Genomic DNA, 17,003 nt, shown 5'->3' on the forward strand with positions numbered 1-17,003 from the left:
TACTGCTCTTACAGTACTGTGACATGTTGCTCTTACAGTACTGTGACATACTGCTCTTACAGCACTGTGACATACTGCTCTTACAGTACTGTGACATACTGCTCTTACAGTACTGTGACATACTGCTCTTACAGTACTGTGACATACTGCTCTACAGTACTGTGACATACTGTCTTACAGTACTGTGACATAATGTTCTTACAGTACTGTGACATGTTTCTCTTACAGTACTGTGACATACTTCTCTTACAGTACTGTGACATACTGCTCTTACAGTACTGTGACATACTGCTCTTACAGTACTGTGACATCTGCTCTTACAGTACTGTGACATACTGCTCTTACAGTACTGTGATATACTGCTCTTACAGTACTGTGACATACTGCTCTTACAGTACTGTGACATACTGCTCTTACAGTACTGTGACATACTGCTCTTACAGTACTGTGATATACTGCTCTTACAGTACTGTGACATAATGTTCTTACAGTACTGTGACATGTTTCTCTTACAGTACTGTGACATACTGCTCTTACAGTACTGTGACATACTTCTCTTACAGTACTGTGACATACTTCTCTTACAGTACTGTGACATACTGCTCTTACAGTACTGTGACATACTGCTCTTACAGTACTGTGACATACTGCTCTTACAGTACTGTGATATACTCCTCTTACAGTACTGTGACATGTTTCTCTTACAGTACTGTGACATGTTTCTCTTACAGTACTGTGACATACTGCTCTTACAGTACTGTGACATACTGCTCTTACAGTACTGTGACATACTGCTCTTACAGTACTGTGATATACTGCTCTTACAGTACTGTGACATAATGTTCTTACAGTACTGTGACATGTTTCTCTTACAGTACTGTGACATACTGCTCTTACAGTACTGTGACATACTGCTCTTACAGTACTGTGACATACTGCTCTTACAGTACTGTGACATACTGCTCTTACAGTACTGTGACATGTTTCTCTTACAGTACTGTGACATACTGCTCTTACAGTACTGTGACATACTGCTCTTACAGTACTGTGACATACTTCTCTTACAGTACTGTGACATACTTCTCTTACAGTACTGTGACATACTTCTCTTACAGTACTGTGACATACTGCTCTTACAGTACTGTGACATACTGCTCTTACAGTACTGTGATATACTCCTCTTACAGTACTGTGACATAATGTTCTTACAGTACTGTGACATGTTTCTCTTACAGTACTGTGACATACTGCTCTTACAGTACTGTGACATACTGATCTTACAGTAATGTGACATACTGCTCTTACAGTACTGTGACATACTGCTCTTACAGTACTGTGACATACTGCTCTTACAGTACATTACTGTGACATACTTCTCTTACAGTACTGTGACATACTGCTCTTACAGTACTGTGACATACTGCTCTTACAGTACTGTGACATACTGCTCTTACAGTACTGTGATATACTCCTCTTACAGTACTCTGACATAATGTTCTTACAGTACTGTGACATGTTTCTCTTACAGTACTGTGACATACTGCTCTTACAGTACTGTGACATACTGCTCTTACAGTACTGTGACATACTGCTCTTACAGTACTGTGACATACTGCTCTTACAGTACTGTCATATACTGCTCTTACAGTACTGTGACATAATGTTCTTACAGTACTGTGACATGTTTATCTTACAGTACTGTGACATACTGCTCTTACAGTACTGTGACATACTGCTCTTACAGTACTGTGATATACTGCTCTTACAGTACTGTGACATACTGTTCTTACAGTACTGTGACATGTTTCTCTTACAGTACTGTGACATACTGCTCTTACAGCACTGTGACATACTGCTCTTACAGTACTGTGACATACTTCTCTTACAGTACTGTGACATACTTCTCTTACAGTACTGTGACATACTGCTCTTACAGTACTGTGACATACTGCTCTTACAGTACTGTGACATACTGCTCTTACAGTACTGTGATATACTCCTCTTACAGTACTGTGACATAATGTTCTTACAGTACTGTGACATGTTTCTCTTACAGTACTGTGACATACTGCTCTTACAGTACTGTGACATACTGCTCTTACAGTACTGTGACATGCTGATCTTACAGTAATGTGACATACTGCTCTTACAGTACTGTGACATACTGCTCTTACAGTACTGTGACATACTGCTCTTACAGTACTGTGACATACTGCTCTTACAGTACTGTGACATACTGCTCGTACAGTACTGTGACATACTGCTCTTACAGTACTGTGACATAATGTTCTTACAGTAATGTGACATACTGCTCTTACAGTACTGTGACATACTGCTCTTACAGTACTGTGACATACTGCTCGTACAGTACTGTGACATACTGCTCTTACAGTACTGTGATATACTGCTCTTACAGTACTGTGACATACTGCTCTTACAGTACTGTGACATACTGCTCTTACAGTACTGTGACATGCTGATCTTACAGTAATGTGACATACTGCTCTTACAGTACTGTGACATACTGCTCTTACAGTACTGTGACATACTGCTCTTACAGTACTGTGACATACTGCTCTTACAGTACTGTGACATACTGCTTTACAGTACTGTGACATACTGCTCTTACAGTACTGTGACATACTGTTCGTACAGTACTGTGACATACTGCTCTTACAGTACTGTGACATACTGCTCTTACAGTACTGTGACATACTGCTCTTACAGTACTGTGACATGTTTCTCTTACAGTACTGTGACATACTGCTCTTACAGTACTGTGACATACTGCTCTTACAGTACTGTGACATACTGCTCTTACAGTACTGTGACATACTGCTCTTACAGTACTGTGACATACTGCTCTTACAGTACTGTGACATGTTTCTCTTACAGTACTGTGACATACTGCTCTTACAGTACTGTGACATACTGCTCTTACAGTACTGTGACATACTTCTCTTACAGTACTGTGACATACTTCTCTTACAGTACTGTGACATACTGCTCTTACAGTACTGTGACATACTGCTCTTACAGTACTGTGACATACTGCTCTTACAGTACTGTGATATACTCCTCTTACAGTACTGTGACATAATGTTCTTACAGTACTGTGACATGTTTCTCTTACAGTACTGTGACATACTGCTCTTACAGTACTGTGACATACTGCTCTTACAGTACTGTGACATACTGATCTTACAGTACTGTGACATACTGCTCTTACAGTACTGTGTGCTCTTACAGTACTGTGACATACTGCTCTTACAGTACTGTGACATACTGCTCTTACAGTACTGTGACATACTGCTCTTACAGTACTGTGACATACTGCTCTTACAGTACTGTGACATACTGCTCTTACAGTACTGTGACATACTGCTCTTACAGTACTGTGACATACTGCTCTTACAGTACTGTGACATACTGCTCTTACAGTACTGTGACATACTGCTCTTACAGTACTGTGACATACTGATCTTACAGTACTGTGACATACTGCTCTTACAGTACTGTGACATACTGCTCTTACAGTACTGTGACATACTGCTCTTACAGTACTGTGACATACTGCTCTTACAGTACTGTGACATACTGCTCTTACAGTACTGTGACATAGTACAGTACTGTGACATACTGCTCTTACAGTACTGTGACATACTGCTCTTACAGTACTGTGACATACTGCTCTTACAGTACTGTGACATGTTTCTCTTACAGTACTGTGATATACTGCTCTTACAGTACTGTGACATACTGCTCTTACAGTACTGTGACATGTTTCTCTTACAGTACTGTGATATACTGCTCTTACAGTACTGTGACATACTGTTCTTACAGTACTGTGACATGTTTCTCTTACAGTACTGTGACATACTGCTCTTACAGTACTGTGACATACTGCTCTTACAGTACTGTGACATACTGCTCTTACAGTACTGTGACATGCTGATCTTACAGTACTGTGACATACTGCTCTTACAGTACTGTGACATACTGATCTTACAGTACTGTGACATACTGCTCTTACAGTACTGTGACATACTGCTCTTACAGTACTGTGACATACTGCTCTTACAGTACTGTTACATACTGCTCTTACAGTACTGTGACATACTGCTCTTACAGTACTGTGACATACTGCTCTTACAGTACTGTGACATACTGTTCTTACAGTAATGTGACATACTGCTCTTACAGTACTGTGACATACTGCTCTTACAGTACTGTGACATACTGCTCTTACAGTACTGTGACATACTGCTCTTACAGTACTGTGACATACTTCTCTTACAGTACTGTGACATACTGCTCTTACAGTACAGTACTGTGACATACTGCTCTTACAGTACTGTGACATACTGCTCTTACAGTACTGTGACATACTGCTCTTACAGTACTGTGACATATACAGTACGTACAGTACTGTGACATCTTACAGTACTGTGACATACTGCTCTTACAGTACTGTGACATACTGCTCTTACAGTACTGTGACATACTGCTCTTACAGTACTGTGACATACTGCTCTTACAGTACTGTGACATACTGCTCTTACAGTACTGTGACATACTGCTCTTACAGTACTGTGACATACTGCTCTTACAGTACTGTGACATACTGCTCTTACAGTACTGTGACATACTGCCTCTTACAGTACTGTGACATACTGCTCTTACAGTACTGTGACATACTGCTCTTACAGTACTGTGACATGTTTCTCTTACAGTACTGTGACATACTGCTCTTACAGTACTGTGACATACTGCTCTTACAGTACTGTGACATACTGCTCTTACAGTACTGTGACATGTTTCTCTTACAGTACTGTGACATACTGCTCTTACAGTACTGTGACATACTGCTCTTACAGTACTGTGACATGTGACATACTGCTCTTACAGTACTGTGACATACTGCTCTTACAGTACTGTGACATACTGCTCTTACAGTACTGTGACATACTGCTCTTACAGTACTGTGACATACTGCTCTTACAGTACTGTGACATACTGCTCTTACAGTACTGTGACATACTGCTCTTACAGTACTGTGACATACTGCTCTTACAGTACTGTGACATACTGCTCTTACAGTACTGTGACATACTGCTCTTACAGTACTGTGACATACTGCTCTTACAGTACTGTGACATACTGCTCTTACAGTACTGTGACATACTGCTCTTACAGTACTGTGACATACTGCTCTTACAGTACTGTGACATACTGCAGTCTTACAGTACTGTGACATACTGCTCTTACAGTACTGTGACATACTGCTCTTACAGTACTGTGACATACTGCTCTTACAGTACTGTGACATACTGCTCTTACAGTACTGTGACATACTGCTCTTACAGTACTGTGACATACTGCTCTTACAGTACTGTGACATACTGCTCTTACAGTACTGTGACATACTGCTCTTACAGTACTGTGACATACTGCTCTTACAGTACTGTGACATACTGCTCTTACAGTACTGTGACATACTGCTCTTACAGTACTGTGACATACTGCTCTTACAGTACTGTGACATACTGCTCGTACAGTACTGTGACATACTGCTCTTACAGTACTGTGACATACTGCTCTTACAGTACTGTGACATACTGCTCTTACAGTACTGTGACATGTTTCTCTTACAGTACTGTGACATACTGCTCTTACAGTACTGTGACATACTGCTCTTACAGTACTGTGACATACTGCTCTTACAGTACTGTGATATACTGCTCTTACAGTACTGTGACATACTGCTCTTACAGTACTGTGACATACTGATCTTACAGTAATGTGACATACTGCTCTTACAGTACTGTGACATACTGCTCTTACAGTACTGTGACATACTGCTCTTACAGTACTGTGACATACTGCTCTTACATTACTGTGACATACTTCTCTTACAGTACTGTGACATACTGCTCTTACAGTACTGTGACATACTGCTCTTACAGTACTGTGACATACTGCTCTTACAGTACTGTGATATACTGCTCTTACAGTACTGTGACATAATGTTCTTACAGTACTGTGACATGTTTCTCTTACAGTACTGTGACATACTGCTCTTACAGTACTGTGACATACTGCTCTTACAGTACTGTGACATACTGCTCTTACAGTACTGTGACATACTGCTCTTACAGTACTGTCATATACTGCTCTTACAGTACTGTGACATACTGTTCTTACAGTACTGTGACATGTTTATCTTACAGTACTGTGACATACTGCTCTTACAGTACTGTGACATACTGCTCTTACAGTACTGTGATATACTGCTCTTACAGTACTGTGACATACTGTTCTTACAGTACTGTGACATGTTTCTCTTACAGTACTGTGACATACTGCTCTTACAGCACTGTGACATACTGCTCTTACAGTACTGTGACATACTTCTCTTACAGTACTGTGACATACTGCTCTTACAGTACTGTGACATACTGCTCTTACAGTACTGTGACATACTGCTCTTACAGTACTGTGACATACTGCTCTTACAGTACTGTGACATACTGCTCTTACAGTACTGTGACATATGTTCTTACAGTACTGTGACATACTGCTCTTACAGTACTGTGACATACTGCTCTTACAGTACTGTGACATACTGCTCTTACAGTACTGTGACATGCTGATCTTACAGTAATGTGACATACTGCTCTTACAGTACTGTGACATACTGCTCTTACAGTACTGTGACATACTGCTCTTACAGTACTGTGACATACTGCTCTTACAGTACTGTGACATACTGCTCGTACAGTACTGTGACATACTGCTCTTACAGTACTGTGACATAATGACATTCTTACAGTACTGTGACATACTGCTCTTACAGTACTGTGACATACTGCTCTTACAGTACTGTGACATACTGCTCTTACAGTACTGTGACATACTGCTCTTACAGTACTGTGACATACTGCTCTTACAGTACTGTGACATACTGCTCTTACAGTACTGTGACATACTGCTCTTACAGTACTGTGACATACTGCTCTTACAGTACTGTGACATACTGCTCGTACAGTACTGTGACATACTGCTCTTACAGTACTGTGACATACTGCTCTTACAGTACTGTGACATACTGCTCTTACAGTACTGTGACATGTTTCTCTTACAGTACTGTGATATACTGCTCTTACAGTACTGTGACATACTGCTCTTACAGTACTGTGACATACTGTTCTTACAGTACTGTGACATGTTTCTCTTACAGTACTGTGACATACTGCTCTTACAGTACTGTGACATACTGCTCGTACAGTAATGTGACATACTGCTCTTACAGTACTGTGACATACTGCTCGTACAGTACTGTGACATACTGCTCTTACAGTACTGTGACATACTGCTCTTACAGTACTGTGACATACTTCTCTTACAGTACTGTTACATACTCCTCTTACAGTACTGTGACATACTGCTCGTACAGTAAAGTGACATACTGCTCTTACAGTACTGTGACATACTGCTCTTACAGTACTGTGACATACTGCTCTTACAGTACTGTGACATACTGCTCGTACAGTACTGTGACATACTGCTCTTACAGTACTGTGATATACTGCTCTTACAGTACTGTGACATACTGCTCTTACAGTACTGTGATATACTGCTCTTACAGTACTGTGACATACTGCTCTTACAGTACTGTGACATACTGCTCTTACAGTACTGTGACATACTACTCTTACAGTACTGTGACATACTGCTCTTACAGTACTGTGACATACTGCTCTTACAGTACTGTGACATACTGCTCTTACAGTACTGTGACATACTGCTCTTACAGTACTGTGACATACTGCTCTTACAGTACTGTGACATACTGCTCGTACAGTACTGTGACATACTGCTCTTACAGTACTGTGACATACTGCTTTTACAGTACTGTGACATACTGCTCTTACAGTACTGTGACATACTGCTCGTACAGTACTGTGACATACTGCTCTTACAGTACTGTGTCATACTGCTCTTACAGTACTGTGACATACTGCTCTTACAGTACTGTGACATGTTTCTCTTACAGTACTGTGATATACTGCTCTTACAGTACTGTGACATACTGCTCTTACAGTACTGTGACATACTGCTCTTACAGTACTGTGATATACTGCTCTTACAGTACTGTGACATACTGCTCTTACAGTACTGTGACATGTTTATCTTACAGTACTGTGACATACTGCTCTTACAGTACTGTGACATACTGCTCTTACAGTACTGTGACATACTTCTCTTACAGTACTGTGACATACTTCTCTTACAGTACTGTGACATACTGCTCTTACAGTACTGTGACATACTGCTCTTACAGTACTGTGACATACTGCTCTTACAGTACTGTGATATACTCCTCTTACAGTACTGTGACATAATGTTCTTACAGTACTGTGACATGTTTCTCTTACAGTACTGTGACATACTGCTCTTACAGTACTGTGACATACTGCTCTTACAGTACTGTGACATGCTGATCTTACAGTAATGTGACATACTGCTCTTACAGTACTGTGACATGTTTCTCTTACAGTACTGTGATATACTGCTCTTACAGTACTGTGACATACTGCTCTTACAGTACTGTGACATGTTTCTCTTACAGTACTGTGATATACTGCTCTTACAGTACTGTGACATACTGTTCTTACAGTACTGTGACATGTTTCTCTTACAGTACTGTGACATACTGCTCTTACAGTACTGTGACATACTGCTCTTACAGTACTGTGACATACTGCTCGTACAGTACTGTGACATGCTGATCTTACAGTAATGTGACATACTGCTCTTACAGTACTGTGACATGCTGATCTTACAGTAATGTGACATACTGCTCTTACAGTACTGTGACATACTGCTCTTACAGTACTGTGACATACTGCTCTTACAGTACTGTTACATACTGCTCTTACAGTACTGTGACATACTGCTCTTACAGTACTGTGACATACTGCTCGTACAGTACTGTGACATACTGCTCTTACAGTACTGTGACATACTGTTCTTACAGTAATGTGACATACTGCTCTTACAGTACTGTGACATACTGCTCTTACAGTACTGTGACATACTGCTCGTACAGTACTGTGACATACTGCTCTTACAGTACTGTGACATACTTCTCTTACAGTACTGTGACATACTGCTCTTACAGTACTGTGACATACTGCTCGTACAGTACTGTGACATACTGCTCTTACAGTACTGTGACATACTTCTCTTACAGTACTGTGACATACTGCTCGTACAGTACTGTGACATACTGCTCTTACAGTACTGTGACATACTTCTCTTACAGTACTGTGACATACTGCTCTTACAGTACTGTGACATACTGCTCTTACAGTACTGTGACATACTGCTCTTACAGTACTGTGACATACTGCTCTTACAGTACTGTGACATACTGCTCTTACAGTACTGTGACATACTGCTCTTACAGTACTGTGACATACTGCTCGTACAGTACTGTGACATACTGCTCTTACAGTACTGTGACATACTGCTCTTACAGTACTGTGACATACTGCTCTTACAGTACTGTGACATGTTTCTCTTACAGTACTGTGATATACTGCTCTTACAGTACTGTGACATACTGCTCTTACAGTACTGTGACATACTGTTCTTACAGTACTGTGACATGTTTCTCTTACAGTACTGTGACATACTGCTCTTACAGTACTGTGACATACTGCTCGTACAGTAATGTGACATACTGCTCTTACAGTACTGTGACATACTGCTCGTACAGTACTGTGACATACTGCTCTTACAGTACTGTGACATACTGCTCTTACAGTACTGTGACATACTTCTCTTACAGTACTGTTACATACTCCTCTTACAGTACTGTGACATACTGCTCGTACAGTACTGTGACATACTGCTCTTACAGTACTGTGACATACTGCTCTTACAGTACTGTGACATACTGCTCTTACAGTACTGTGACATACTGCTCGTACAGTACTGTGACATACTGCTCTTACAGTACTGTGATATACTGCTCTTACAGTACTGTGACATACTGCTCTTACAGTACTGTGATATACTGCTCTTACAGTACTGTGACATACTGCTCTTACAGTACTGTGACATACTGCTCTTACAGTACTGTGACATACTACTCTTACAGTACTGTGACATACTGCTCTTACAGTACTGTGACATACTGCTCTTACAGTACTGTGACATACTGCTCTTACAGTACTGTGACATACTGCTCTTACAGTACTGTGACATACTGCTCTTACAGTACTGTGACATGCTGGTCTTACAGTAAGATATGTAATTCTAGTTTATATTAAATTAACTTAATAATGTCTAACGGATGTAACTCAACACACCACTGGGGCTGTGGTGGCAAGCTGCCCTGTACAATGATGCAATATGTATGTTCCTTATGAATGGAGAGGAGAAAGAACAGTGGAAAAGGAGGAGTAGAAAAAAAGAGAAGGGGGGGCTTAGTGATGTCATCAGAGCCCAACATGGCTCTCTGAGGTCTCTTCTCTGACCCTCCCTCTCTCCTCATCACCCTTTCTCTTTACTTCCTTCCTCTCTCTATCTTCTCCTCTCTATATATCCTTCTTCTTGTCCCTTCGTTTTATATTTCTGTCTTCCTCCATCTCCCTTGGGATCCCTCACTCAGTCTTCCCATACCCCCATCTCACACACACACACACACACACACACACACACACACACACACAGTACCCTGGTATTCATTTATACATACTCACCATCACTGCTACGTGAGCTGATTGACCGGGCATCAACAGACTCTTTCCTCCTGTCTCTGTGACGCAGGGAATGGCTTTCTGGGAAAAGAAAACACAGGATGATGGACTATATGACACAGACAGACAACTGCCTCACTTCTCTTCCGTTGTTTAGTGTTGAACTTTCCAGTTTAAACAAATAGTCTGAACTCCATGAAAAAAGCTCAGTGATTTGTCTCCTGAAAGTTACGTCAGTGTCCTTATGATGACACAGTGAAACAACAAAGAGACAGGGACTGGAGATTACCTAACTGGGAATGGTCTCCATCTCTGTTGATCTTATGGACCTGAGAGACAAAGAGAAGAAAGGTTTAGTTTGACACGCACCGTATCAAACACAAACAGAGGGCGAGGGAGAGAGAATTAGTAGATCTGGCTGGTGTTTTGAAAGAAAGAGTTGCTCTTGCAGTTTTATTGTGCAATGTTTCGACCCACCGCCTCCCCTGCAGTGAGAGCATGTTACACAGTGAGAGCATGTTACACAGTGAGAGCATGTTACACAGTGACAATAAGTAGCACAGTGAGAGCATGTTACACAGTGAGAGCATGTAACACAGTGAGAGCATGTTACACAGTGAGAGCATGTTACACAGTGACAATAAGTAGCACAGTGAGAGCATGTTACACAGTGAGAGCATGTTACACAGTGAGAGCATGTTACACAGTGACAATAAGTAGCACAGTGAGAGCATGTTACACAGTGAGAGCATGTAACACAGTGAGAGCATGTAACACAGTGAGAGCATGTTACACAGTGAGAGCATGTTACACAGTGACAATAAGTAGCACAGTGAGAGCATGTTACACAGTGAGAGCATGTTACACAGTGACAATAAGTAGCACAGTGAGAGCATGTTACACAGTGAGAGCATGTTACACAGTGACAATAAGTAGCACAGTGAGAGCATGTTACACAGTGACAATAAGTAGCACAGTGAGAGCATGTTACACAGTGACAATAAGTAGCACAGTGAGAGCATGGAACACAGTGACAATAAGTAGCACAGTGAGAGCATGTTACACAGTGACAATAAGTAGCACAGTGAGAGCATGTTACACAGTGAGAGCATGTTACACAGTGAGAGCATGTAACACAGTGAGAGCATGTTACACAGTGACAATAAGTAGCACAGTGAGAGCATGTTACACAGTGAGAGCATGTAACACAGTGAAAATAAGTAGCACAGTGAGAGCATGTTACACAGTGAGAGCATGTAACACAGTGAGAGCATGTTACACAGTGAAAGCACGTAACACAGTGACAATAAGTAGCACACTGAGAGCATGTTACACAGTGAGAGCATGTAACACAGTGAGAGCATGTTACACAGTGACAATAAGTAGCACAGTGAGAGCATGTTACACAGTGAGAGCATGTTACACAGTGAGAGCATGTAACACAGTGAGAGCATGTTACACAGTGACAATAAGTAGCACAGTGAGAGCATGTTACACAGTGAGAGCATGTAACACAGTGACAGCATGTTACACAGTGAGAGCATGTAACACAGTGAGAGCATGTTACACAGTGACAATAAGTAGCACAGTGAGAGCATGTTACACAGTGAGAGCATGTTACACAGTGAGAGCATGTAACACAGTGAGAGCATGTTACACAGTGACAATAAGTAGCACAGTGAGAGCATGTAACACAGTGAGAGCATGTTACACAGTGACAATAAGTAGCACAGTGAGAGCATGTAACACAGTGAGAGCATGTTACACAGTGACAATAAGTAGCACAGTGAGAGCATGTAACACAGTGAGAGCATGTTACACAGTGACAATAAGTAGCACAGTGAGAGCATGTTACACAGTGACAATAAGTAGCACAGTGAGAGCATGTAACACAGTGAGAGCATGTTACACAGTGACAATAAGTAGCACAGTGAGAGCATGTAACACAGTGAGAGCATGTTACACAGTGACAATAAGTAGCACAGTGAGAGCATGTTACACAGTGACAATAAGTAGCACAGTGAGAGCATGTTACACAGTGAGAGCATGTTACACAGTGAGAGCATGTAACACAGTGAGAGCATGTTACACAGTGACAATAAGTAGCACAGTGAGAGCATGTTACACAGTGAGAGCATGTAACACAGTGACAATAAGTAGGACAGTGAGAGCATGTTACACAGTGACAATAAGTAGGACAGTGAGAGCATGTTACACAGTGACAATAAGTAGCACAGTGAGAGCATGTTACACAGTGACAATAAGTAGAACAGTGAGAGCATGTTACACAGTGACAATAAGTAGCACAGTGAGAGCATGTAACACAGTGACAATAAGTAACACAGTGAGAGCATGTAACACAGTGAGAGCATGTAACACAGTGACAGCATGTTACACAGTGAGAGCATGTTACACAGTGAGAGCATGTAACACAGTGAGAACATGTTACACAGTGAGAGCATGTAACACAGTGAGAGCATGTTACACAGTGACAATAAGTAGCACAGTGAGAGCATGTAACACAGTGACAGCATGTAACACAGTGAGAGCATGTTACACAGTGACAATAAGTAACACAGCGAGAGCATGTTACACAGTGAGAGCATGTAAAACAGTGACAATAAGTAGCACAGTGACATTAAGTAACACAGTGAGAGCATGTTACACAGTGAGAGCATGTTACACAGTGCCAATATGTAACACAGTGACATTAAGTAACACAGTGAGAGCATGTTACACAGTGAGAGCATGTAACACAGTGACAATAAGTAACACAGTGAGAGCATGTACACAGTGAGAGCATCTAACACAGTAACAATATGTAACACAGTGACAATAAGTAGCACAGTGACATTAAGTAACACAGTGAGAGCATGTACACAGTGAGAGCATGTTACACAGTTACACAGTGCCAATAAGTAACACAGTGAGAGCATGTACACAGTGAGAGCATGTTACACAGTGAGAGCATGTTACACAGTGCCAATAAGTAACACAGTGAGAGCATGTACACAGTGAGAGCATCTAACACAGTAACAATATGTAACACAGTGACAATAAGTAGCACAGTGACATTAAGTAACACAGTGAGAGCATGTTACACAGTGCCAATATGTAACACAGTGACATTAAGTAACACAGTGAGAGCATGTTACACAGTGAGAGCATCTAACACAGTAACAATATGTAAGACAGTGACAATACGTAACACAGTGAGAGCATGTAACACAGTAACAATATGTAACACAGTGACAATAAGTAACACAGTGAGAGCATGTACACAGTGAGAGCATCTAACACAGTAACAATATGTAACACAGTGACAATACGTAACACAGTGAGAGCATGTTACACAGTGACATTAAGTAACACAGTGAGAGCATGTTACACAGTGCCAATATGTAACACAGTGACAATACGTAACACAGTGAGAGCATGTTACACAGTGAGAGCATCTAACACAGTAACAATATGTAAGACAGTGACAATACGTAACACAGTGAGAGCATGTTACACAGTGACATTAAGTAACACAGTGAGAGCATGTTACACAGTGACAATACGTAACACAGTGAGAGCATGTTACACAGTGACATTAAGTAACACAGTGAGAGCATGTTACACAGTGACAATACGTAACACAGTGAGAGCATGTTACACAGTTAGAGCATCTAACACAGTAACAATATGTAAGACAGTGACAATAAGTAACAAATCAAATCAAATTGTATTTGTCACATACACATGGTTAGCAGATGTTAATGCGAGTGTAGCGAAATGCTTGTGCTTCTAGTTCCGACAATGCAGTGATAACCAACAAGTAATCTAACTAACAATTCCAAAACTACTGTCTTATACACAGTGTAAGGGGATAAAGAATATGTACATAAGGATATATGAATGAGTGATGGTACAGAGCAGCATACAGTAGATGGTATCAAGTAGAGTATATACATATGAGATGAGTATGTAGACAAAGTAAACAAAGTGGCATAGTTAAAGTGGCTAGTGATACATGTATTACATAAGGATGCAGTCGATGATGTAGAGTACAGTATATACGTATGCATATGAGATGAATAATGTAGGGTAAGTAACATTATATAAGGTAGCATTGTTTAAAGTGGCTAGTGATATATTTACATAATTTCCCATCAATTCCCATTATTAAAGTGGCTGGAGTTGGGTCAGTGTCAATGACAGTGTGTTGGCAGCAGCCACTCAATGTTAGTGATGGCTGTTTAACAGTCTGATGGCCTTGAGATAGAAGCTGTTTTTCAGTCTCTCGGTCCCAGCTTTGATGCACCTGTACTGACCTCGCCTTCTGGATGATAGCGGGGTGAACAGGCAGTGGTTCGGGTGGTTGATGTCCTTGATGATCTTTATGGCCTTCCTGTAACATCGGGTGGTGTAGGTGTCCTGGAGGGCAGGTAGTTTGCCCCGGTGATGCGTTGTGCAGACCTCACTACCCTCTGGAGAGCCTTACGGTTGAGGGCGGAGCAGTTGCCGTACCAGGCGGTGATACAGCCCGCCAGGATGCTCTCGATTGTGCATCTGTAGAAGTTTGTGAGTGCTTTTGGTGACAAGCCGAATTTCTTCAGCCTCTTGAGGTTGAAGAGGCGCTGCTGCGCCTTCTTCACGACGCTGTCAGTGTGAGTGGACCAATTCAGTTTGTCTGTGATGTGTATGCCGAGGAACTTAAAACTTGCTACCCTCTCCACTACTGTTCCATCGATGTGGATAGGGGGTGTTCCCTCTGCTGTTTCCTGAAGTCCACAATCATCTCCTTAGTTTTGTTGACGTTGAGTGTGAGGTTATTTTCCTGACACCACACTCCGAGGGCCCTCACCTCCTCCCTGTAGGCCGTCTCGTCGTTGTTGGTAATCAAGCCTACCACTGTTGTGTCGTCCGCAAACTTGATGATTGAGTTGGAGGCGTGCGTGGCCACGCAGTCGTGGGTGAACAGGGAGTACAGGAGAGGGCTCAGAACGCACCCTTGTGGGGCCCTCGTGTTGAGGATCAGCGGGGAGGAGATGTTGTTGCCTACCCTCACCACCTGGGGGCGGCCCGTCAGGAAGTCCAGTACCCAGTTGCACAGGGCGGGGTCGAGACCCAGGGTCTCGAGCTTGATGACGAGCTTGGAGGGTACTATGGTGTTGAATGCCGAGCTGTAGTCGATGAACAGCATTCTCACATAGGTATTCCTCTTGTCCAGGTGGGTTAGGGCAGTGTGGTTGAGATTGCATCGTCTGTGGACCTATTTGGGCGGTAAGCAAATTGGAGTGGGTCTAGGGTGTCAGGTAGGGTGGAGAGCATGTAACACAGTGACAATAAGTAACACAGTGAGAGCATGTTACACAGTGACAATATGTAACACAATGACAATACGTAACACAGTGACAATATGTAACACAGTGACAGCATGTAACACAGTGACAATATGTAACACAGTGAGAGCATGTAACACAGTGAGAGCATGTAACACAGTAACAATATGTAACACAGTGACAGCATGTAACACAGTGAGAACATGTTACACAGTGAGAGCATGTTACACAGTGAGAACATGTTACACAGTGAGAGCATGTAACACAGTGAGAGCATGTAACACAGTGACAGCATGTAACACAGTGAGAGCATGTAACACAGTGAGAGCATGTAACACAGTGAGAACATGTTACACAGTGAGAGCATGTAACACAGTGAGAGCATGTAACACAGTGAGAACATGTTACACAGTGAGAGCATGTAACACAGTGAGAGCATGTAACACAGTGACAGCATGTAACACAGTGACAGCATGTAACACAGTGAGAGCATGTAACACAGTGACAGCATGTAACACAGTGACAGCATGTAACACACCGACAAACAATATTTAAAACAGTGAGAACATGTGACACAGTAACAATATGTAACACAGTGACAGCATGTAACACAGTGACAATATGTAACACAGTGACAATATGTAACACAGTGAGAGCATGTAACACAGTGACAATATGTAACACAGTGACAATATGTAACACAGTGAGAGCATGTAACACAGTGAGAGCATGTAACACAGTAACAATATGTAACACAGTGAGAGCATGTAACACAGTGACAGCATGTAACACAGTGAGAACATGTAACACAGTGAGAGCATGTAACACAGTAACAATATGTAACACAGTGACAGCATGTAACACAGTGAGAGCATGTAACACAGTGAGAGCATGTAACACAGTAACA

The 17,003-nt window shown here is 41.6% G+C and overlaps 1 protein-coding gene across 3 annotated transcripts in view; it reads right to left on the reverse strand.

Moving 5' to 3' along the window:
* LOC115125809 (high affinity cAMP-specific and IBMX-insensitive 3',5'-cyclic phosphodiesterase 8B-like) overlaps positions 1-17,003 on the reverse strand; it is a 140,380-nt gene that overhangs the window by 38,174 nt on the left and 85,203 nt on the right. For all 3 annotated transcript variants that reach the window (XM_065017405.1, XM_065017404.1, XM_065017406.1), the window contains exons 11-12: positions 11,059-11,098; positions 10,773-10,850 (exon numbers count right to left, since the gene is read on the reverse strand). In XM_065017405.1, coding sequence (XP_064873477.1) covers positions 10,773-10,850; positions 11,059-11,098 — 118 coding nt within the window. The remainder of the gene's footprint in view (positions 1-10,772; positions 10,851-11,058; positions 11,099-17,003) is intronic.

This window comes from Oncorhynchus nerka, linkage group LG4 (assembly GCF_034236695.1).
Source record: "Oncorhynchus nerka isolate Pitt River linkage group LG4, Oner_Uvic_2.0, whole genome shotgun sequence".
Classification (NCBI taxonomy): Eukaryota; Metazoa; Chordata; class Actinopteri; order Salmoniformes; family Salmonidae; genus Oncorhynchus; species Oncorhynchus nerka.